The 25,069-nt window shown below is 45.1% G+C and overlaps 1 protein-coding gene across 1 annotated transcript; it reads right to left on the minus strand.

The window, feature by feature from the left end:
- Positions 1-97: 97 nt before the first annotated feature.
- Positions 98-24,794, minus strand: FAH (fumarylacetoacetate hydrolase). The gene is made up of 14 exons (XM_035131498.2): positions 24,553-24,794; positions 19,991-20,101; positions 19,497-19,618; positions 18,281-18,330; positions 14,802-14,892; positions 12,637-12,734; positions 11,787-11,839; positions 10,361-10,460; positions 8,822-8,952; positions 7,888-7,963; positions 5,524-5,570; positions 4,661-4,762; positions 2,427-2,544; positions 98-454 (listed from the first exon to the last, which is right to left on the minus strand). The coding sequence occupies exons 1-14, from the start codon at positions 24,631-24,633 to the stop codon at positions 378-380; spliced, it is 1,257 nt and encodes a 418-aa protein (XP_034987389.2). The 5' UTR covers positions 24,634-24,794; the 3' UTR covers positions 98-377.
- Between the last annotated feature and the right edge of the window lie 275 nt (positions 24,795-25,069).

A 25,069-nucleotide genomic window follows, 5' to 3' on the forward strand; every position in this document is an offset into this window, starting at 1 on the left:
TCTGTGGTAATTTGTGGTGCAGAAAATGGCGCTCTCTGTTAACATAAATAGCCTCTCCAATAGATCCACATTGATATTAATGGAATGCAGCACTGAAGACAACTAGATTCACTGTTTATTGTTTAAAAAATACTGTTAGTAAAAATGCCAACAATTAAGCATTCTCCATAGATTTTGAAACCTCCACAGCATTTTAGAAATATGGAGAGAGATCCCCAACAGTGTCATCTCCAATTTATCCATGCCCACAAACAGCAGTCAGAATATATATATATATATATATATATATATATATATATATATATATATGGAAGAGAGAACATTTAGGGCCCCTTCTTCCTCTTTCTCCCCTCTGAGATGTCCTCCAAAGAAAATGATCAGACAGGTCTGGCTGGGAGCACTTTTCCGGAACATTCGCCAAAGCCAACGCGATAACCGTTTCCCTGACAGTAGCCTGTGGGATGAGAAAGCACATACACAGGAAATGATAACTGTTAGAAGTGGATTGAGGAAAATGTACTAAAATTATTGACACATATGACACACTAAAGCTCTCTCACTTGTTAAGATCAGTAGCCCAATGATGGAAAGAAGTCATCCAAAGGCAGGAGCAGGGCCTTTGTGATCGTGGCACCACAGCGGAGGAAGGAATTTCCCAAGGTTGTCTGCCAGAGTGCTTATTTTGTTTTTGTTCTTTTCAGAAAGGCTCTTCTGACAACAATTCTACTTTATTGCTAACTGACTTAAGCAATGCATGATTCCTTATCTGGGCACCAACTGTGTTCCATATGTGCTTACAGGCAATTTCCCTTACACCAGGAGCACGCAACCTCAGGCCTGGTGGCTGCATGTAACTCTCCCATCTTCTCTGAGCGTAAACACGAGTTAGCATTTTCTTGCCGCATTCAGAATTGCCAAAGTGTTTCCTCCTGGCCGGACATGTGCACTTGCTAGATGGCACCAGCCATCAAGGCCATTAATCAAACCATCATATGTGCAAAAGCCAGTCAGAGTGGACAATACGGAACAAGCCGGACAAAGCGTCAGGCCTGGCTGAAGGCAGCTCTCATGTTCCTACTGTCCTTGTTGTGTCCCTTTTTGGAAAGTTTGGAAAGTTAAAGAATGCCTTTTTTTAAAAAAAAAAACCTATTAGGATCTCAGGAGCCTGCCTTACACCAAGTCAGAACAATAGGTCCAACTAGCATTGTATTGTTTAACCTGTGGCCAGTAGCGGACCTACATTTTGGGGGCCCTGAAGCCTGAATTGTCATGGGGGCTCCTAACACTGTTATCTTCTTCAGTGAGATTGTTGCACAACAGATCACCACTTTAAAAAAAAAAAAAAGCTACTACATCTCAGATTTTGATTAAAATTGCTGTACTGGATTTGTCTCACATGTCAAAGTCACTGGTGTGAACAAATATTTCCTATGCCTTATAGTTTCCAAGTTATGGTGTGTGTGTGTGTGTGTGTGTGTGTGTGTGTGTGTGTGTGTGTGTGTAATTAGGGGCCCTGAAGCTTATTTCACAGTAGATTCGTTTCTGCCTGTGGTCACTACTTTGGGGTGGCCTGCAGGGACTTGTGGCATGTCCATGGCAAATCCTGACCCCTGGGATTATTTAACACCAGCCTCTTCCAGCCATATTAAAGGGTTTCCTATGCACCAGGGCTTCAGAGCGCTCCTGAAAATGTCCTGTTTGCCTCCTCCATCGATGCTTCCAGGTGTGCTAAAAATAGCACCAGTAGGAAGCAGACTGTGATGCTTTTGGCAGCCAAGGAGCAAAGGATCACTCTTGGTTGTGCCAGAGGCATCACACATATCACAGCAAGTGATGGACTGAAGGAGATTGCAGGGCGAATTCACATCAGCAGGTCAGCAGCCACCAGCCTGAGATTATCCGGCATCATCACTTAGCTGTGTTCGCTCTTTAGCTCTACATCTCAGATATGGAACATTTTTTAAAAAAATATATTTTTATTAAAGATTTCTTAGTTTGCAAAGATACGTGCGTTGTCTCTTTTTTCAAGATGCGTTTTCTACAGATCAGTTTCATTGGTTGTGAGACATTAGTGTTGCATACAGTGTTAGGGGGGGAACAGAGCTCCTTATTTCTCCAAGGGTTTGGGGCCAAAACACATAGGAGATATTTAGCTGTACACATCAGTAACCCACCAAACAATAGCTCTTGGAGTATGGCTGCGCAGCCCCATCTTTTGAGTTCCCACAATGCCTTGTTATGTTGGGGAAATTCTGGGAAATTAAAATGGTGGACCGGTCCTGGAAAAAATATTCTGATTGGTGGTGGTGGAGTCAAGAGCAGGCATCACTGATGGGCCCTGCTGGGGTCCCCAACAAGTGACAAAGGATTTGGGGTGTCGATGCTGACCTGTACTCTGCCTCATCCTACCCCGCAAACGCACTCACCTGTTATAACGACTTCATCTCCATCCTGCAGAAATTTACGAGACTGGCCATGACCAAGGTCAATGGCTTTTGTCCCTTTCCACGACAATTCCAACATGGAACCAAAGTTCTCGGGATCCTTCAAGCAGAAATTGAAAACAGGTACTTAGCATCAGCTCTCTGTGCGGATGTCCTGCTGCTGTATATCTTGGACACACTGGTTGAAGGAGGGCTGGGGAACTAATTTCAGATCCATGGCTGCAATCCTTTGGGGGCAACCTTCCAAGAGACACATGTCAAGAGTGGACAGGCCCAGAGAGAAAGAGGGATGGAGCAACGAATGCAAGTTTTACCTAGGTGTAGCATGTATCAGAAACCAGGCTGAGGAGTACTGCTTTGAGGAATGGTGGGAGCTTCCACCTCCCCCTGCTCCTGACCAGGATCCTGAAGCTGCCCAGGAGCAGTGGAGCAGTACAGATTTGGAACAGTGGCTTGCAGAGGGGCATAGTTCCGAAGACAAAAGTTGGGAAGAACTGGGAGTTGAACAGCAAAATGAAGAAGAACTGGAAGAGAGAGAGAGTTAACAGACTCTCTCTCACTGGAAAGTGCCCAGCCTATCAGTCCAAGGTCACGTAGAGCAGATAAGGTGGCTATACAAAAAGCACAGTGGTTGCAAGATCAGGTTGCAAGGCACGGAAGTGACTAGGGGAAAAGTGGGTGGAAACCTTAATGGGGAGCACCTTCATTCCGAGAATGCCTGCTTTGTTCTTTTGCTGTGATCATTAAAGACTCTTTAAATGGTAAGCGACTCTTTTCACTTTGGTCTGCTTATCTACGGCCAAAGGGGTGGGGGGTGGGGAGGAAGCCGAGTCCCCAGAGCCTGGCAGTAAGCTAGTTTCTACACACTCACAAACACCTACCCACCCAGCTGTCCTTAATCTAGGCAAGGAAGATCCATTACCAATATATTCCACAAGGCAAAATACTCCAGGATAATACAAGGCAAAATACTCCAGGATAATGCAAGGCAAGGCTGGCAAGGGATGTGGCCTGGCAAGAGGATCCTGAAGGGCTGCATTTGCCCCTCAGTTCTGAGGTCCCCCAATCTTAGGCTAAAGGAAATCAAGGATATTCTTGGATCCTAAAAAGTGGTTCTCTGCCAGAAACAGCGATTGATCCAGTCCGCTGACGTGCTACGGCTTAGTCACTTGGCTATAATGTAATCCTTTATTCTCTGGGAGATGCAATTGCTTACAGAGCGTTTGTGGGGGTGTTTTGTTTTTTTTAAAAAATAGCTAATGCCTTTAAAATCTCTGAACAGTCTGTTAAAACTAAACAGAGCGAAGCCCTCCACAAAGGCGCCTAATCAAGTACAAAACAGGAGACAAACCTATTTCAGCATTTTTCTCTCACTGTGCAAGGAAAACAGCTACCATCCTTTCCCCTCTCCCACTAGAGGCAGGTAGTGGTGGGACACAAGGAGAGATCTGTTTTTGATTATGACACCTACAGCCTGGACTACACAAACACTGCATCCAAGGCCACTGGGAAATATGAAAACTGCATTTTCAATGTGCAGCAATCTAAGGCTTTGGTCCCTGCTACAGCCATCACCCTTACTTCCAGTAATTCATACTGGATGGGCCAGCAGGGAGGAAGCTGTTTCTAATGTTGAAGGGGGCACCTCCAAACCCTATGTCATCCTGGGCATGGAAACATCAGGAGGTCTTATCTGGATCCGTTTCGGATCAGGCATGGCCTGGGACCCAGTGGCTCCACAGGTACTGGACTCCCTATATCTGGTTTTATAATCTAGATTTGGTGGGGCTTCCCATCATCTCTACTGCAAATATGATGCATTATAATTAGGGTAAAGGGACCCCTGACCATTAGGTCCAGTCGTGACCGACTCTGGGGTTGCGCACTCATCTCGCATTATTGGCCGAGGGAGCCGGCGTATAGCTTCCAGGTCATGTGGCCAGCATGACAAAGCCGCTTCTGGCAAACCAGAGCAGCACATGGAAACGCCGTTTGCCTTCCCGCTGTAGCGGTTCCTATTTATCTACTTGCATTTTGACGAGCTTTCGAACTGCTAGGTTGGCAGGAGCTGGGACCGAGCAACGGGAGCTCACCCCGTCACAGGGATTCGAACCGCCGACCTTCTGATCGGCAAGCCCTAGGCTCAGTGGTTTAACCACAGCACCACCTGGGTCCCTATAATTATATAATTAGGGTATGGTTAATTAAATGCTTACAGGCCCGCTAATAGTTCCAGAGGCCAGGAGGTCTCCAGGTCTGAGGTTGCAGCCATTGACGGTATGGTGAGCCAGTTGCTGTTTCATGGTCCAGTACATGTGCTGCAAGATAAAAGATAAAAGAGGAGAGGGTTTGAGAGTGTTGGAGATACATGTGGTATTGACCTATACAAGGTCAAGATGTTTCTCCATCTAGCCCATGACTGCCTCTTATTGTCAGCAGCTCTCTCCAGGGTCTCAGCCAGAGATCTTCCCCACCACTGGGTCCTTTCAAATTAGAGATGTCTTGGATTGAAGCTGGGAAACCTTTTGCATGCAAACCACCTGCTCTGTTAGTGAGCTCCTCCTAGGGATGGGGGAGAAATATTCAGTTCGCATTTAGAGATAAAGCTAGATAATTGGCACTCTCCAGAACAATACACAAACTGAAACAAGACCATCCTTCAAAATTTGCACTTTTTGGATTTTGCAATGCAATTCCCCTGGTCAGGAAGAGTCGGACACGACTAAACGACTAAACAACAATGCAATTCCCCAGCCAAGTAATGTGTACAAAAATGCTTATAACTAGGGTAAAGTGTGTATATAAATGCATATATTTATTAAAACAACAAGCATAATATAATATAATATAATATAATATAATATAAATAATATGCACACCTAACATTTGTGAACACACACACACAGGAAACAGAATTTTACTTCCACTAACTAACTGAGATTCTCAGAAGCCTCCTCTTTCTGCTACTCAATAGGTGACAGTGTGGCTCAATGGCTGGTGTGAGGTTTGTAGCAGTGCCCACTTCAACTCCTGTCTCAGCTGAAAACACCATGAACACTGGAGAGAAAACATTTCTTACCTTAAAGTTTGAGTGGCAAATATTAGCAGGCTTGCTCATTCCATCTCCTGAAAACAAATCAATAAGTTTGCAGTAAGGAGGATTGTGGGGACTCAGTCTTTTAAATACCATCACCTGTGTCCAAGTAACTGCAGTCAACATAAATACAGATTCAGCAAATGTGTGAGAGTTGTTCTGTGTCTGATATTCGTAGGGATGAGCAATCCCTAGGTTTGGATGGCGGCATTCTGGACAATACACTTTAGGGGCAACTTTATACTTTTCCAATCTCAGCACTATAGAGGAGGACGCAGGTGGCACTGTGGTCTAAACCACTGAGCCTCCTGGGCTTGCCCATCGGAAGGTTGGCAGTTCAAATCCCCGCGACGGGGTGAGCTCCCGTTGCTCTGTCCCAGCTCCTGCCAACCTAGCAGTTCAAAAGCACACCAGAGCAAGTAGATAAATAGGTACCGCTGTGGCGGGAAGGTAAATGGCATTTCTGTGCGCTCTGATTTCCGTCACGGTGTTCTGTTGCACCAGAAGCGGTTTAGTTCTGCTGGCCACATGATCCAGAAAGCTGTCTGTGGACATACGCCGGCTCCCTTGGCCTAAAAGCGAGATGAGCGCTGCAACCCCATAGTCGCTTTTGACTGGACTCAACCATCCAGGGGTCCCTTACTTTACCTCATAGAGGAGGTTTAACTTGTTCATTTTGTCCATAATCTTTTCACCATGGTGGAAGTATGAGAGCAAGAACCCAACTTTACAGTAAGGCAATGTGCAACTCCAGCAGAATACAGACTGAGGTGTTTACAGTTCCTGTCATAAAACTGCTCAGGCAAGGGAGTTTGACTCCTTTTACACACAGAGAGAGTCTTGCGCATTTCGACAAAACCATAAACCTTTTCCTCTGGGATTTGCCATAGAATTTACTCCCTATTTCTGTTCCTAGGTAGAGATATCCTTGGAGAGATATCTTAGGAATGTGTACTGAGAAGGGAGATTTTAAAAAACCCCTCAGCCGGTGTGAGAGTTTAATGTAGCTTTAATTGGTAGCTCCTCTTAGCTTTTTATCGCTCTCTGGTTCAAATGTCTGATCTAATATTCTTGCTTGTTTTAACTCTGTTAACGTTTTGTGTTATGCGTTATCTTCTGTTCATCAGCTGCTTTGGATACTTCTGGCAGGAAAAAAAAGCAGGGTAAAAGTAATAAACCCAGCTGGGAGGGAAAAACTGGAGAGTGCAAATTGGAAAGCTGCGTATAACAGGCTTTTGCACAAAACCCTGAACATCACAGCTGGCTTGGATAAAGGATGGGGAGCCTGTGGCTTTCCAGATATTCTTGGACTCCAACTCCCATCAGCTCCAGTAAGCATGCATGGCTAATGTTCAGGGATGATGGGAGTTGTAGTCCCAACATCTATTTGGCGTGCCGGAGGGCTTAAAGGTCTGCTGTTGCTCCACCACCAAAAGCAGCCATTGCACAGGGGAATACAGATTGAAAAACTGATAGATGCAATTACCATTTGGAACTTTTACGTACCAACCGCATCTTAATTCCTGCAGGGAAGTTTTGTTCATGTAGGAATTTTAGGATGGTGAAATTGGAATTAAAATGAAGAAACCTTTATGCAAGGAGTGCACGTCTCGTATTAGGACTCTAATATGCGAGAGTTGCCATTCGTTTCTTATTTCAAGGAAGACTTCCTTATTTATTTGTGAGATGTAGCATAACGGTTAAAGGCAGGCATAGGCAAACTCGGCCCTCCAGATGTTTTGGGACTACAACTCCCATCATCCCTAGCTAACAGGACCAGTGGTCAGGCATGATGGGAGTTGTAGTCCCAAAACATCTGAAGGGCCGAGTTTGCCTATGCCTGGTTAAAGGCCACTTTAATCTAAAGTATTATCAAGATGCTACCTTCTCCTATATATTTTGAGAGTTTTTCTTCACTGTGCATTTGGGCACCTCTAGGACCTCCTGAGATCAAGGAGCAGGTTTTCGCCTATGTTTGAATATCATTGGATACCATTTTGACTAAAAATGGAGGACTGAACCGTTCCAATACTGCACTGATTTTAACCATGTTTTGCAAGACGGTTCCGAAAATCAAGGAGAATGTTTTTGTCTATGTTCGGATACAGTTAGACACCATTTTGAATCAAAATAGAGACCGAACCTTACAAAACTGCAGTGTTTTCTTTCGTTTCTTAGAATTTACAAACCAGGCTGAGCAGAAAGGTATTAGTAGCTTAATAAAGTACTGTTGGCGTTTTGACTCTTTTGATACATCATTCACTTATGGTCTCCCAATGTTTTTTTCTTATTTTGGAGCTGCACAAGCCTGAATGAAATGAAAATGTATCATAGGACGGAGTACTGTACCTTTAATAGCAACGAAAAGGTTGATGTCAAAAGTATAAGGCTGATCATCGCAGAGGTAGGGCAGAGGCCTTGGATCCTTGAAGAAGCAAAATAAACATCATATATCCCTCTATAATAGCAGACTCAAGTGGTTGAGTGTCTATCAGTTTTGAAGTGAAAACAGAGGGCTGCGTCCAACGTACTGCTAAGTTACAGCCCCTTAGCGGTATACCTGTTGCGCTGGCAGGATGATGTTGAGCAAGGAAAAACACAAGAGCAAGCTGCTTCACAACTAAATCCACTGTTGCACAAGAACCAGCTGTTGTGCAACAAGCTTCTCCTAGCACGAAAGTTGCACTGGATTCCTTCGTTGCTCAATCTTTAAATTCTGCCATCCACTACCCCAAGGGTGGTGGAGCCAGGATCTCAGTCGGGTTGTTCCCAGGTCAGATCAAGGCCTCTCCCAGTGCTGGATTAAGACCTTTAGAGATCCCAAGCACTTAAAAAGATTTTGGTGCATGTGCGCGCACACACACAATAATAAACCATAAAATATTGCCTTCTGCAATTATTTTATAAAGTTCAGCACGACTGAAACTTGTTTTTACATTTTGTTGTTGTTGTTGTTGCACTGAACTTACAATGCACATATTGTGGGGTCCTTTTTTTGTGTGGTTCAAGCGCACCATAGAAAATCTGGCAAAGGAAAATTTCTGTGGTGCCCCCTCTCCCCCCTCTCCCCTTGATGCGCTAAGCCTGTGCTCATTTTGCTTAATCCTGGGTGCTCTGAAGTACTGGGTCAGGACATAATTTGGATTGGGGATGGGGATCATGCACTTCTCTGTTATTTAAGTACGCTCCACCCACCTGACAACTAGCCTTGTTTCCACATAAGTCATGTAGAATATATTTTCCCGTAAGTCACATGGGATACATCCAATCACTTTTTGCTAACCTGGATAGGATTCGGCAGTGCAAACGGCATCAGAGCTTCCATAGTCACCACCCACGGAGAGATGGTGGTGCCAAAACTCTTGCCCAGAAATGGACCCAGAGGGACATACTCCCATTTCTGAATGTCACGTGCTAGGAGGCGAGGAAAGAGAGAGAGAGATAGAGATGTAAGTTTTAGGCTCTGCTTCTCAGGGAAGGGGCTGTAGCTCAGTGGAAGAGAATCTGCTTTGCATGCAGGAGGACCCAGCTTCAATCCCTGGCGTGTCCAGGTAGGACTGGGAACAATTTAGGGCATTGCAGGCGGTTCCACTGCACAGGATCCCCAAATGAAGGGGTGCAAAATTGAGAAGATCCGTAATTGAGAAGATCCATTTGGGGGCTCCAAATCACACAGGGTGCAATATTACGAAATATTACCAAAGTCAGGCATAGGCAAACTCCAGCCCTCCAGATGTTTGGGACTACAATTCCCACCATCCCTGACCACTGGTCCTGTTAGCTAGGGATGATGGGAATTGTAGTCCCAAACCTATGGAGGGCTGGAGTTTGCCTATTCCTGACCCAAGTCTTCCCCTGCTGGGAAAGACCTAGAGAGCTGCTACCAGCTGGTGCATCCAATACTGTGCATACAATACTCCAAAAAAATTTACACATCACTTGGGAAAACAGGCAAACTAATGCCAGTGTACTAGAAGCAGCAAAGATCACCACTCTCAAAGCGATGACTCTTCAACATCAACTTCATTGGACTGGTCACATTGTTTAGATGCCTGATTATCGTCTTCCAAAGCAACTACTCTATTCCGAGCTTAAAAATGGAAAGTGTAATGTTCAAAGCAAATCTTAAAAAATGTAGTACTGTATAAACACTGACAACTGGGAAACACTGGCCTGCGAGCGCTCCAATTGGAGAACAGCCTTTACCAAAGGTGTCAAGGGCTTTGAAGATGCTCAAATTCAGGATGAAAGAGAGAAACATGCTAAGAGGAAGGCACGCTTGGCAAACCCTCACCATGATGAACTCCCACCCAGAAACCTATGTCCCCACTGCGGAAGGACGTGTGGATCCAGAATTGGCCTCCACAGTCACTGTTAAAACCATGTTCATGAAAAACAATCTTACTCGGCTATGAGTGATTGCCAAAGAAGAAGACGACAACGATGACGATGACAATACTGCGCTAGACAGATCAATGGCCTGACATGATGTATGGCAGGTTCCAATGTTTAACTGGAGAAGAGCACTAGCTCAGCGGCAGAGCATCTGCTCTGAGTACAGGAGGTCACAGGTTCAATTCCTGACATCTCTAAGTAGTGGCTGGGAGAGGCTGCTTGTCTGAAAGCCTGAAGAGCCACTGGCAGTCAGTGGAGACGATACTGAGCTTGATCAACCAATGGTCTGATTCAGCATAAGGCAGCTTCCTCTATCTTTGCTCTCCTGAAGGAATCTTCAAAAGATTGCCTCATTTCACTACATTGTCTAATATAAAAGCATAGCAAGAGGTTTCCTGCCGTGGGGAACAGCAGCCGGGCTCATTACCGCTCCAGTCATTCATCAGGACCATCCCAAAGATGTGCTTGTGAGCTTCGCTGATGGGAACCGCCTCCCCGGGTTTGTTTCCGGGGCCTACAAAGAATGCCTGGGAAAATACAGGAGAAGGTTTGGTCAGGGTATATGTTCCAGAAATGGAAATTTGCTCTTTTATACAAAAGAACCAATATGATAAATCACACGCACCCACCTCAGCTTTTATCCCATCCAATTCCTCGATTCTTACATGGCACTTTCTGTGCAAACAGCCAGGATTTGGAGCTCAATGCATAGCTGCCAAGTTATCCCTTTTTTACAGGGATTTTCCCTTATGCTGAATAGGCTTTCTCGTGAGAAAAGCGAAAACTTGGCAGCTATGGCTCAATGCAAGTTTGTTTGTTTGACTGCTGAGCATCTGATCTTATTTTGAACTGTGGTTTTAACTCTGCTTAAACGGTTGCATTTTCACTGATGAGTTGCCTCGGGGCTCTTATGAGAGGAAATCAAATTATTACGAAGTTCCCATCATAAAGCTCCTCTTTCCCTGGCCTTTGACACCTGAGATGGTGTTTGTGTGACCTACCCTACTCTTGCGAGTGCAATTTGTTTTAAACTGTTTTAATAATGTATTTTAAATGGTCGTTAACTCACCCCGGGACCTTATGGTGAAGGGTGCACAAGAAATTGAATTAATAGTAGTTGCAGTAAAACAACCACCACAACAACATTGTGGTATTTATTTTCCTGGATCCTTCCTAACATTGACTTGCTCCTAGATATATGTCCTATTTTCCTGCTGCTTTAATTTCTAATTGTGGTTTTATTGTTATGTTCCCCCCACCCCCACTCCTTTAATTGGGCCAATCCAATTGAAGCGTTGGTCCTACACTGAAACTGATGGATATGGCTACCTTGGACTTATTAATTTCAGTTAGGTTTATTCTGAATATAATGAAGTTGTAAACAACTCAATGGTTTTTAATTTGATCATGCACTGGCCTCAGAGGTTTATTGGTGTTGTTGTTGTTTAAAGGTAGACCGCAATTCACTAGATTAAAGAAACAAAAGCATTTTAAGTGAAGAGAATTTGAAAATTATTTCCTCACCAATTAATTTCATCTTTCTCCTTATAGACAAGTTTGTTGCTTTATAAGCACTAGTAGAGAGAAAATTTGCAGGCAATTTTTTAAAAATCCAAAATGGTGTCAACTAGTTAGGGCTGTGGGTTTTTTCCCTCTTTTGTGAAAAAATCTAAATGGTTTGGGAGAGTTCTGACCGTTTCAATTTTGAGAATTTGCATTTCTGAAATTTTATCTGTTTCTTTTAATAGTGGGCTGTCTTGTTTGCCCCCCCTTTTTTGGGGTGGTGGGGGTCAGGGTTCTTAAAACCAGGGGTGGAGAGATGAAGGGGACAACATAAGCAAATAAAATCCTACCATTTCCAGTTCAATATCCAAAAGTTTGCAAGCACCGAACACCGGGGGTTTTGCTGTGATTTAAATAGAAGAAACAAACACAAAAAGTAAGCATGCTGTTTCTTTTAATAGGGAAAGCGAAGTTGTTTGCAAGCTTGACAATGCCACCTCGCTATGCATGCATGGATCAACTGCTTTTTTTAAAAAGACTCTTATTTAAACAAGTCAGGAAAAGGGATAAAGACTACAATAAAGAAACAGCCAAATCAGTCCAGAGATGTAGAAACAAGATGAATGTACTTACAGAAGAAAAAGGAGGGGAGTAATAATAACCAAATCTATTTACATTAACCTCACTATGTAAATAATACAATATATGTGTACCCCTCACTTGTTCAGGGGAGAGAGACATAGGAAACTCCGAGTTATTATATCAACTGAAATCTTTGGAAAGCCCTCAGGGGCAACTGACCATGTTCGTCATGCCTGACAAATACAGTCGTACCTTGAAGTCGAACGGAATCCGTTCCGGAAGTCCATTCAACTTACAAAACGTTCAGAAACCAAAGTGCGGTTTCTGATTGGCTGCAGGAAGCTCCTACAGCCAATCGGAAGCTGCGGAAGCCCCATCGGACGTTCGGCTTCCAAAAATAGTTCGCAAACCGGCTCACTTCCGGGTTTGCGGCATTCGGGAGCCAAAACGTATGAGAGCTAAGCTGTTTGAAAACCAAGGTACAACTGTATACTAAAATCATACCAAACAGAAAGGAATCTCTCTCTTTTAATTGGACACTTCAAGACTCTTCGCTTATATATTAATTCCGTTTATAAACGTGAAACCAGATTGTGAATGGAAGGCCAAAAGGCTCACCGTCATCAGGTCGCATTTGTCCCACTGGCCTCCTGATCGGCGTCCCAGATACGACGACGGAAGAGGCACGTCCGTGGTACCCAACTGGCAAGTGCAGCCTTGGAAAAGAGAAATACCGGTAATCATGGGGGGTTGTGATCATTAACTAAAAGGAGAACGTGGTCAATGCATAAAAACGTAAGAAGAGGCTCTTGGAGCAGGTCAGTGGCCCATCTAATCCAGCATCCTATTCTCACAGTGGCCAACGAGATGCCTATGGAAATTCCACAAGGGTTCAAATCGCTTCATGAGTATCCTCTCACATATCACATCCAGATAATGCTTTATCCTCAAATGGACACCCAAATGATGCTTCTCCCCACTCAACCCCTCCAAAACGTTGTTGGCGAAGCAACTGTTGCATGTTCAGACCCAGAGACCTCCCCCCTAAATAAAAACACATTTGACTCAAATTTTAGTTTGGTTTTTGGCAGAATTTAGGCCACAACTTTATTGATTACAGAAAGTGAGTAGTTGCATAGGCTCTGGTTCGACAAGCTCCCTGCACCCTTGCAGGCAGCGCTGACCCAGGGCACCAACCATAGGTCAGCCTTGGGTGAACACCCGGCACAGTGGAAAGCGGGGTCAAGCCAGTCCACCGGCCAGATGCTCCCCTGGACTCTGGATCAGGGCACAACCCCTCTTAGGGTTGACCAACCAAGAGTCCCAGGATTCCTTTAATGGAATACCCATCACATAGGAATGGCAAGACCATTCTCCCATCCCTATCACCTGAACCAGTGCCTATCCGCAACCTTACAAGTTGTGACGATTTGCTACGCGGCAGGCCAAACCCAAATGGCACCAGCCAATCAGCCAAATGGGGAAAATTCCTGCCATGCCCCTGTCCCAATGACAGACGACACACGACGGCATAGCAAGGTCAATCGCAAAATGGCCTAAATGTAGGGAGAGGTGGGCGGGTGTTCCGATGCACGTGCCAAAAGAGGAAGCTCTGGCTCACGTGCATAGGTATATATAGGTCCCTCAATCTGTTTAGACTGCACAACATTGGCCAGATTAAACCCCAGCAACGAGGGACCTATCAATCGGGTGTTGTGGCTGTCCAATATACCCACTCACAACACGAGGGTCGGTCTCCAGGTCTCACCGCAACACGTGCCCTCTTTTAGGGAGGACACACTTTATAAGAAAAACTGCTCCCTTTCCCTTATGGGGTATTCCAGAGCCCATATAGAGTCCTTAAGTGGGTTCCGCATCGGTAGGAGAAAAAAACAGAAGCCAACCAGAGTAAATTGAGAAGCAAAGCGGCTAGTAAGCCTGATATTTATTTAAGGAACTGTTGCAACAGAGTCCCCACTCACCACACACAGGAGGGAGGAGAACCCCGAACAATGGTGCGCAAGCCCCTATATCAGGGGTGCCCAAACGTTTCTCAAAGAGGGCCGGATTTGATGAAGTGAACATGCGTGAGGGCCGACCAAAGTTGTTGAGATTTTTTTAGAATTGAAGTTGCTGAGCTTTTTAAAGGATTTTACCCCAGGACATATACTGCCATGGGGGACGAATTAAAAAGACCAGCGGGCTGGATTAGGCCCCCGAAACGGACTTTGGACATGCCTGCCCTATATAGACTTTTGAAATTGCCCACCCTGTAGCCCAATATCACCACCCCAAAATATCATGCATACATCACAGCAGGGGCGTAGCAAGGGAGGGGTGTAGGGGGCGCTCCGCCCCGGGCAGCGTGATCCTGAGGGTGCCATGGCAGCTGCCCCTCACCCGCGCTGGGTGCCCCGCCCCCAGAATGCGTGCCAGCCCCGCCCCCGCCTGCTCTTCGCCCCCGGTGCCGGAGAATGAAGCTACGCCAGTGCATTACATAAGGAGGCGGTCTTTTTGAGAGTGTGCTCAGCTTAACAAATACTTGCCAGGCTGCATTTGCAAAGGGAGGTGTAAGCCCCTACAGTCAAAAGGAAATCCAAAAGCTTTTCCCATTTCCTTCTCCCTTGCAGAGAAATATTTGAGGTCAATTTGGGAGAGTCAAAATGGCTTCAGGATTGTTCTCCTGGTTTATATACTTATGTATGTACAGTATTTGCCTAGTACATTTATGAACATTTGTTTTATATTTGAGACCTTAGAATTCTTAGGACGCAACTACTGACCAGTTGGGCATCAAGGCATTTTCCTTTCCTCGGAACATCACCCCGACATTTGTAGCATGTTGTCGGGACGAATAGAAATCCGTGTAGTCTCCTGTAGGGATGAGAATTTGGCAAAGAGTGGTGTTAGAGAAATGAACTGAATGGAGCTGCAGAACTTGACAAGGACTTTGGAGACCTGTGGCAATGCTTTATTGCCTTCATGATGATGACAGACTTGTGGTGCCACCAACCATGAATGGCATTTAATGGTGGGGGGGGGGCTTTTCTTATTTGAGGGAAGGTTGAAGGAATTGCTTTGTTAAACCTAAAAGTCTTTTTTTTACTACAAATATGTTTTCAGCTTTTTACTCTGTGTTAGTTTTATGTTGGTTTTAATCAGTGCTATTTTTACAGGGGAAAAGAGGTGCCGGAACTCACCATGAACGCCTCCCTTGTTCTCTTATAATGGCAATGGAGCTCACCTGACAGGTGCCAGGAAAAAGCCTTGGTTTAAATGCATGTGCTTTTTGGTAAGTCACTTTGAGTTACACACACACACACACACATATATATATACAAAAAGTAACTCAAAGCAACTTAATAATTAAGTGCAATAAATAAATGATATTTTATTTTAATCAATGTTAAAATAGGGGTGATTTCTTTTTACCCTTTTAATGGGGCATGTTGTGAACTTCCAAGGAAATCTGTGGTCATTTTAAGCTTGCCTGTGTTGCAGTTTTATCTAGGTGTGAGATAACCTCTGTTGAGGTTGCCATACTGTTCACATTTTGTTTTGTGAGAATCTGATCTACTCTCCCATGACACATTTGGTCTAATCCTGCCTTCTGGGGCAGAAGGGGAAAAGGCTGCATGTAAACATTTAAAGCGCATATTTGAGGCACACAGCTCCTAGCAAACAACCCTGGGAACTGTAGTTTGCTAAGGGTGCTTGGAATGTTCGTTCTGTGAGGAGAAAAGTTCCTGGCATTCTTGGGGTGGGAATCATGCAGTTCAACTGTGAATTGTAGCTTTTACCTTCTCCTCAATGATAGCTTTTTAGATATTACATTCCCCTTCAGCCTTCTTTAACAAAGCAATTCCTTCAACCTTCCCTCACTGGACCTGTTCTCTATACCATCTTCGTTGCCTGACTCTGAACCCATTCCAATTTTACATCTTTCTTCCTTATTATTATTTATTATCACTACATCTATATCCCAACTTTCCTTTAAGGAGCTCTCCATGGGTCTCCCCTCTTCCCAGCCTGACCTACCTCACGACAGCCCTGTGAGGTAGGGTCAGGCTGAGAGACTGGCGCAAGGTCACCCAGTGAACTTCATGGCTGAGTAAGGGACTGGAACCCGAGTCTCTGAGGTCCTAGTTCCACACTGTAACCATTGCACCATACTGCCTTAAAAAAAACAACTGGACACAGTACTACAGAATAGATGAGTGCAGGATGAAATGGAGCTCTTGCTTCTTGTGACTTGGAACTATTGTTTGACTTTCATCTGCTAGCCCTCCAAAACACAGAAAGCAAAATCCTGCTTCGCACAAGTCTAGGGTTTTTTTTCTGTTAAAAAAACAAAAACACAAGTACAACACAGTGAATGATTTCATATACAATTCACTTACTGCCCTCTGGTGTCTGTCACAGGAAACAGCATGGCTAAACTTTCCATTCACTTTACTCTGACATTCCTTCTTTTGTGTCCACATTTGTGGGCACGTCAGTTGTGCAGGAAGTGGAGGGACAACACAGCCAGTAGAGCATGAGATTCTTAATCTCAGGGTTGTGGGTTCAAGTGCCACACTGGGCAAAAGTTTCCTGCATTGCAGGGGGTTCAGCTAGATGACCCTTGTGGTTCTTTTCACTTTTATCTCCTGCCAGCAAATGGTTAAAGAACAGCAGCCTCTGACTGGCTGAGGTCTCAGGAGGGAGAATTTAAAAGGAGAGGCTTGGAGGGAGAAAGTTAGTTAGGCTGGTTTTGAGCTGTGGCCGTGGAGGGGGTTGAAATTGAGGTTGAGAGTTAGGTTAGGAGGCAGGTTGAAATCTACAGAGTGCTGAGGAGGGAGAGTTGGTTCAGGAGAAAACATCCACTCCGAGTGAACAGAGAAGGACTGAGAGTAGTGTCCTGCAGGAGTAATAGGACCGAATCTTGCTGGAAGAATGAGGGAGTGGCAGGAGAAGTAGGATCAGTGAAAAAGGATCAGTCTAACTAGTCTGGAGGGTTAGTTACAGGTAGGTAGCCGTGTTGATCTGACGTAGTCAATTTTTAAAAAATAATAATAAAAAAATCCTTCCAGTAGTGCTTTAGAGACCAACTAAGTTTGTCATAGGTATCAGCTTTTGTGTGCATGCACACTTCTGGAGGGGAGAGAATATTCTGAGGAAGCGTCTCCCAAAACCCAGTTAAGGAAGGGGGATTGTGAGCCCTTAAGACTATTACTAAAAGTTACCTCAGGAGTTGGATTTGTTAAAGGGGTGGGTACCTGCGACGCGGGTGGCGCTGTGGTCTAAACCACAGAGCCTAGGGCTTGCTGATCAGGTTGGCGGTTCGAATCCCCCTGACGGGGTGAGCTCCCATTGCTCGGTCCCAGCTCCTGCCAACCTAGCAGTTCGAAAGTACGTCAAAATGCAAGTAGATAAATAGGTACCGCTCCAGCGGGAAGGTAAATGGCGTTTCCGTGCACTGCTCTGGTTCACCAGAAGCGGGTTAGTCATGCTGGCCACATGACCCGGAAAAACTGTCTGCGGACAAACGCCAGCTCCCTCGGCCAGTAAAGCGAGATGAGCGCCGCAACCCCAGAGTCGTCCGTAACTGGACCTAACAGTCAGGGGTCCCTTTACCTTTACCTGAAGGAAAATGCCGCCTCAGAAAGGAACCAAACTAAAAAGCTGGCTTATTAATTCTGAAGTAACCTAAGTTTCTCCACTTGTATTATAATACCTTGTTTTAAAATAAATCTTTATTGTTATTTTAAAAACATCTGCTTGAGACTCCAGCTTATTGGTTATCCCCCACACCAAGGTCCCTCACAGGATACTCTGGGATAGTTAGCTTTTTATGCATCTTCGTACACATTACTTAGAGCAGGGTTATTGGGTTGTTCTTGGTTTTTTAAAATTTCGATTATGTATTTTGTGATTTTATCTTGTGAGCCGCCCTGAGACCTGCGGGTATAGGGCAGTAAACAAATTTATTTTTTTTAAAAAAGATTGAATAAATTACTTGAGCTGCAGAACGGCACTGAAAAATTGGGAGAAGTGTGGATTTTGAAGGGCAGCTGTGTGTTGGTTTGGAAAGCGAGGGTTAGGAGGTGGGATCGCCTTTAACTGTCAATGGAATCAAAATTTATCCCCTGTTTCTAGCATAGGCTACACCTAAATCAAGAGCCGTGATCTGACATTCCCAGTAATTCGGAGAACAGAACTCTGCTTCTGGAGGAAATGAACAAGGGTTAAGTGGATTTTCTTGACAGTAAAAGGAACTTACCAATTTCAGCAGGAAGGTGCATTATTGCCGAAGCCTGTGGTACAAATGCTCTAGAAGGCAAACGAGGAAACAAACAGAAATACTGTAATGCTTAGTTCTCAAACACTAAGGAAACTTGGTTCTGTTCACTCAATGTGAGTTTCTTTTCTTTTTTTATAATTTTATTTTTGCAGTTTCTATTTTACATAAACAAATGAATGTAATACATAAACATATAATCCCTTTTGACTCCCCCCCCCAATTGTGGATCTTAATATAATGATTTCCCTCTCTGCATCTCTTTCATATCTCTATTCTTATAAATCCTTTGTCAGTCCATAGTTCAGATTTTTTACTACAAGTTTTCTGTCAATCCTGCCAACACATGTAATTTACTCAAGGTGAATTTTCTGACATCTCTCTCTCTCTCTCTCTCTCTCTCTCTCTCTCTCTCTCTCTCTCTCTCTCTCTTCTCCCTCTCTCTCTCTGGCTTCTTACAATATTACGACTGGTCAATGTCAGCATTTGCCAGTCTTTGAATGTTTACTGCAGCACACTTAAAAGAGCACCTCCCCCAGTACCAACTATCATAGGCCTGTGTACATTACAATCTGGTCAATGTCTTGTATGCAGGCACACGTTGCTGTAAATCGTTAGTAGAGCAAACATGTTTTTGGCATCTTCCAATATAATAATAAAAATTAATAATTAACTCTTACTCAGTGACTAAGAATTTCCTGTTTTTGTCATATTGGTTGTTTCTCCTTCAGAAGTGCTAACTTTGAATTGCATTGTTTGTCTGTTTGCAAATTGTGATGCCATGTTTTTAAGAAGGCCAGGGACTGTCAACATTATGGAGCTCCCAGCTGAGAACTCTCTAGCGAAGCCAGCCTCAGAAGACTGGGAATCCCAGAGGATCAATAATATTATTCAGTAATCTCTTCGGCTCTTGACATTCCAAACAAGCATTTGCCCACAAGCTTAGCTTTGCAACTTAACAGCCTTCAACATCACTGTGTGGCACAAAGAGAGCACAGAAATATTTTAGGGGGGAAACCACAGGGACTAGAAACTTACATTTTTTTAAAAAACGAACTCATGGAATCTTTGGGAATGGAATCTGTTGGCCACTACCACATTCTGCAGCTTTTCTGCGCTCCCATAAAATAGCAGCAGGGACACCTACAGAGTCCTAGCCACTTATTCTCTCCCCAGTTTTAAATTATTTTTTATTTACCTTTTGCGTAACTCCACATTATCTCTCAGCGACGGCTCTTTGTGAGACAGCAGCTTTTGGAGAAATGCTCTGGCTTCTGTCCATGCTTCCCAGCCCAACGCCATGAAACGGTTAAGGGTTGGCTGCAAAGGGGGGGGGGGCAAACATGTTTTTCTGTGCAAATGCTCCCTGAGCACACAGCACACGAGGCATATTGTGACATCGAAGGAAGGAAAGAGCACATGGATGCACAAGAAACCCCAAATCATCCTCTGACCACCTCCAAATGCAATGGCAAATTGCAATGGCAGAGCACTGAATTACAGGTCATCTCGCAAAATGTCATATTGACGTCCTGCCGCCTCCAAGCTTTTGGCAGGTCATTAGGAACAAAGGTACCAGCATTATAAAGAGTCAGACCATTGTTTCGTCCAGCTCAGGACTGTTTACATCAGGGGTGGGGTGGGGGTGGAGAACCTCAGGTTTGGGGGCCCAAGGTCACCTTGGCAAAGTACCTGATCAAAGACATGATGATGCTTAGAAAGGATAGGCCCATCAAACAGATGCTTAATGGCGCTGAGGTCCAGCACTTGGTCACCAATGGCAACTCCAATTCTGGGTCTGGGCTGCGAGAGAAGATAGAATGAGATTAGCACCTATACTTTCCGGATGTGACCAAAGAATAGGGCTGCAACCAGTTGTGTAGCAGTAAATTCAGCAGCTGGGGGTCTCTTCATGATAGCCACAGCCACACACTGTCACAGCTAAACCCTTCAAAGATTACATAGTAATCTGATAATTGTGCAGTAATATTAATAATAAGGGATGCATTGAAATGATCAATGCAGAACTCTGTGTGCTGCCTTTATGTTAGATCTACTTTTTCCTGTGCACGTACAGGGGCCAATGATTTTGGAGCGACATAATAATAATAATAATAATAATAATAATAATAATAATAATAATAATTTATTTATACCCTGCCCATCTGGCTGGGTTTCCCCAGCCACTCTGGATGGCTCCCAACAGAATATTAAAAACACAATGAAATATCAAACATTAAAAACTTCACTAAACAGGGCTGCCTTCAGATGTCTTATAAAAGTCAGACAGTTGTTTATTTCCTTGACATCTGATGGGAGGGCGTTCCCACAGGGTGGGCGCCACTACCGAGAAGGCCCTCTGCCTGGTTCCCTGCAACCTCACTTCTTGCAAGGAGGGAACCACCAGAAGGCCCTCAGAGCTGGACCTCAGTGTCGGGGCTGAACAATGGGCGTGGAGACACTCCTTCAGGGATACTGGCCTGTGGTGCGAATGCCAAGGCTTTTCTGTTGTATGTAATAGAACTTGCACCCCATTCTCTTGAAACAGAAGCACCTTGTGTTTTCATATTCCTAGATTCTTAGCTTTGGAGTGTACAAAGAAACTTTCCCCCAAATGTTCTTCCCACAAGTCTTCTCCAGAGTGACCCTAAGACAGTGTTTCTCAACCTTTTTTGGGCCAAGGCACACTTGTTCCATGAAAAAAATCACGAGGCACACCACCATTAAAAAAGTTTAAAAATTTAACTCTGTGCCGCCCTACATTGACTATATAATTATGACTGTAAGAAACACTTGCCAATTGCTGTGTTGGTTGCAATCTCCTGTAATAAGGCTTCACAAGCCGCTGATTTCTCTGCCAGCACAATCCTTTGCTCAGCAAGTTTCAGGTTGAGCTCATCCAGCCAGCTTCTTTAAGTTTGTCTAACCACCCTCCCGTGGTGGTGGCTGTTGAGAGCTGCGCTCGCCCCGCGTCATGACCCGGCCGGCTTCCTTTCCGGCGGGTCAGTGTTGTATATTGGCGGCCGCCAGGCACGTGACAATGCAAATCGCCCTTCTCGTCGCCGCACGTCGCGGCACACCAGCCAGCGTCTCGCGGCACACTAGTGTGCCACGGAACAGCGGTTGAGAAACGCTGCCCTAAGAGCCAATCCTCTGTCGCTGACACACCTCCTTTCACACTGATTGGCTCCAGTCAGCACAAAGGAGGAGAAAGGCTTCTTCTCAGTGGCTAAAAAAGCTCCCCTTTCCTGCTGATTGGGTGGCTCTAGCAGGGGTGTACTTTGGTACTATGGCAGGCTGAGCTAAGCCAAAATTTGGCGCACACCCCACAGCCCTCGTGCCATGCCATGCTTTGGTCCTAGACCCCTCCCACCTGCTTCCCAAAGCAGGCCAAGAGCTAACTAGGCTTTGGGAAGGAGGCTGCCAGTCAGTGTCGACAATGAGCTAGATTTCAGACAGGGGTCATTCCCAGCCCTATTTGGAATCAGCTGGCTGCAGATTGGATGCTCTATGGCAGGCTTCCCCAAACTTCGGCCCTCCAGATGTTTTGGACTACAATTCCCATCATCCCTGACCACTGGTCCTGTTAGCTAGGGATCATGGGAGTTGTAGGCCAAAACATCTGGAGGGCCAAAGTTTGGGGATGCCTGCTCTATGGGAAGCTGGCTTCTAGCCCCAGGCCTGTCTGTGCTATGTGGGAATCCCTTGCAGATGACCAGAGTGTCTGGCGGCAGTCAGTCAGGTTGTGCATTCATAGCAGTGACCAGAGGAGGGGTGGCTTTTGGGAGGAGTGTAGAAAGGAACACCAAGCTGCATCTGCAACAGGACAACCAGATGCCTTCATCTGCCCCAGCAGATGCTGTAACCTTCCAACAGCTGGTTTTTATTTATTAGATTTATATACAGCCCTTCATCATAAGGTCTCAGGGTGGTTCTTAGAAGGAGAAGGAGAAGAAAAAGAATTTATACCCTGCCCATATGGCTGGGTTTCCCCAGCTACTACGGGCAGCTCCCAACAGAATATTAAAAACACTAAAATATCAAACATTAAAAACTTCCCTAAACAGGGCTGCCTTCAGATGTCCTCTAAGTCAGATAGTTGTTTATTTCCTTGACATCTGATGGGAGGGCGTTCCACAGGGCGGGGGCCACTACCGAGAAGGCCCTCTTCCTGGTTCCCTGTAACCTCACTTCTTGCAGGGAGGGAACCGCCAGAAGGCCCTCGGAGCTGGACCTCAGTGTCCGGGTTGAATGATGGGAGTGGAGACGCTCCTTTAGGTATACTGGGCCGAGGCCGTTTAGGGCTTTAAAGATCAGCACCAATTCTGTGTGTTTGGAAACATACTGGGAGCCGATGTAGGGCTTTCAGGACTGGTGTTATATGGTCTCGGCGGCCACTCCCAGTCACCAGCCTAGCTGCTGCATTCTGGATTAGTTGCAGTTTTCGGGTCACCTTCAAAGGTAGCCCCACGTAGAGCGCATTGCAGTAGTCCAAGCGGGAGATAACCGGAGCATGCACCACTCTGATGGGACAGTGTACTGGCAGGTAAGCTACATCCCTTTTCCCCAAATATGCATAGGACAGGAGAGAGCAGGAGACAAGTCTAGCTCTATCTAAATATTCACAAACGCATCCCAAAATGTTTGCTTAGCAGGGCTTTCTGCAAACAGACAAGTTAATGCATGACCTGAAGCTTAACAGGGCTAAGCCATATGTACCAACTGCCCTGATCCCCGCCCCCCCCCAAAAATAGCTGCCTCTGGGTAACCACAGTCCCTATATTGTCTTTTGAGAAAACTTTTTAAATGCTATGTTAACCTAAAAAGACCCTGCTGAGAAGCTCTCCCTCCATGAATTTGTCTAATCCTCTTTTAAAGGAATCCAAGTGGGTGCCGTCACTGCCTCCAGTGGGAGAGAGTTCCATGGTTTAACTCTGCACTGCATGAAGAAGTATTTTCTTTTGTCTGACCCAAACCTTCTAACACTCTAAACTCTGTGGGAAAGTTTCTCTCGCAAGTTCCAAAGATCTCAGAAGCCTGCTCTGCAATAACTCGGAGCAGGGTTTGTAGTTTGGTTGGCTTTGAAACGGCATTCCTTCCTGTCAAGATACAAAAGGCATTTGTTCTCTGGAAACACCTGAAGACGTATTTGTTGTGACAGGCTTTCCCGGCCGGACAAATGCTTCCCCAAAAGTTAAAGACATTTTGCAATAAAGAAAGTGGCAAGAAAATGCCCCGGAAAGTGTGGAATAACAATAGCGTTGACGCATCGTCATCTAACCTCCCCACAAACAAATCAGAATAAAAATGTTCATGAAGTAAACAATTCAGGGTGAATGCTCAATAAATGACTCTTCTGGAAATGCTCCCAGTTTTTTCCAACAGTGTTTGAAAGTTCAGAAAACCGGAAGTCAAAATTAGGAATCAATTAAGATAAAAATGAGGCAGCGATCATTGCCAAAAAGTCAGGAAGGAAAGGTTAATTTCAGAAATAATGTTTTGAAAGCAGCAGGAAGGAAGGACAAGAAAACCAGAGCATCTATTAATTGGCACAAAATGAAGTCTTTCTTGATAAAATCACTGCCTGCACAGAGAGTCTCTTGGTACCATTACATACTGCTTGGGTTGTTGCTCAGCCTATAATTGAAGCTACCACCACACATCTATTGACATATGACCAGTGATAGCTCAGTCGGTAGAGCGTCAGACTTTTAATCACAGGGCTGTGGGTTTGAGCCCCATGTTGGGCAAGATTCTTGCAGCAGGATTGCAGCGGGTTGGACTAGATGACCCTCAGGCCCCCTTCCAACTCTACGATTCTGTGATTCTTTTAAAGGTGTGTGCACGGAGAAGGATCTAAATAAAACAGCCTTTGCTTATCAGCATTCCTCAAGGGGTTGTTGTGAGGCTAAAACAGGAACAACTATATCTCTCTCTCTCCTTGGAGATATAAATGTAGCAATATAGACATAAACAGTGTTATAACTTTCTAAAGCGATCATGAAGCAAAGTTCCTAGCCTTGCTAGCTATGGTCACATCCAAGCACATATTTAGCAGTTTTCCCTAAAGTATCCTGGGAACTGTAGTTTATCCCTCATTTCTAGCACCCTTAACAAGCTATAGTTGCCAGGATTCCTTGGGGGGAAGCCGTGTGCTTTAACTTTATGGTGTCTCTCTCACACACAGATCTTTGTTTCCTCAGAGCAGAGACAAATAGCCCAAAATGTACACGCGAAGCCAGCCTCTTTCTTACCTGCTCCTTGGTGGAGAAGATACCGTAAGGCAGGTTCTGAATGGGGAAGTCCGAATCGTCGTCCACAGGGATAAACGACATTTCACCTCCTCCTTGCAGACACAGAAAGTCGAAAGAGGCTTTTCAGCTGTGACATTCGCCTCTAGACTTCTGACAAGTCCCTCCCTTCCCCGTACGAAAGAGCCAATCAGAGCCCTTCCCTGCAGACCACCCCTTCCGAGGTTGCTGCCTGCAGCCCAGGAAAGTAATGAATCCCAGAGTTTGGCGAGACTCGACAGACAGCAACCTTCATCCCCCTTTGCCCACCCTCCCCACAAGCCCAGCCCTTTCCAAACATTTGCTAACCAGCTCCGGTCTGGAGAAAATATAACAAAAGCAGTTGAGGGAGGGCAGGCACACTTTCCCCAAACTTCATGAACTTTGGACTGCGTGCCTCCCTCAACCAGGTGTCTCCCAGATCTTTTGGACTACAACTCCCATCAGCCACCAGCTTCCAAAACATCTGGAAGGCACCAGG

Source organism: Zootoca vivipara, chromosome 14 (assembly GCF_963506605.1).
Source record: "Zootoca vivipara chromosome 14, rZooViv1.1, whole genome shotgun sequence".
Classification (NCBI taxonomy): Eukaryota; Metazoa; Chordata; class Lepidosauria; order Squamata; family Lacertidae; genus Zootoca; species Zootoca vivipara.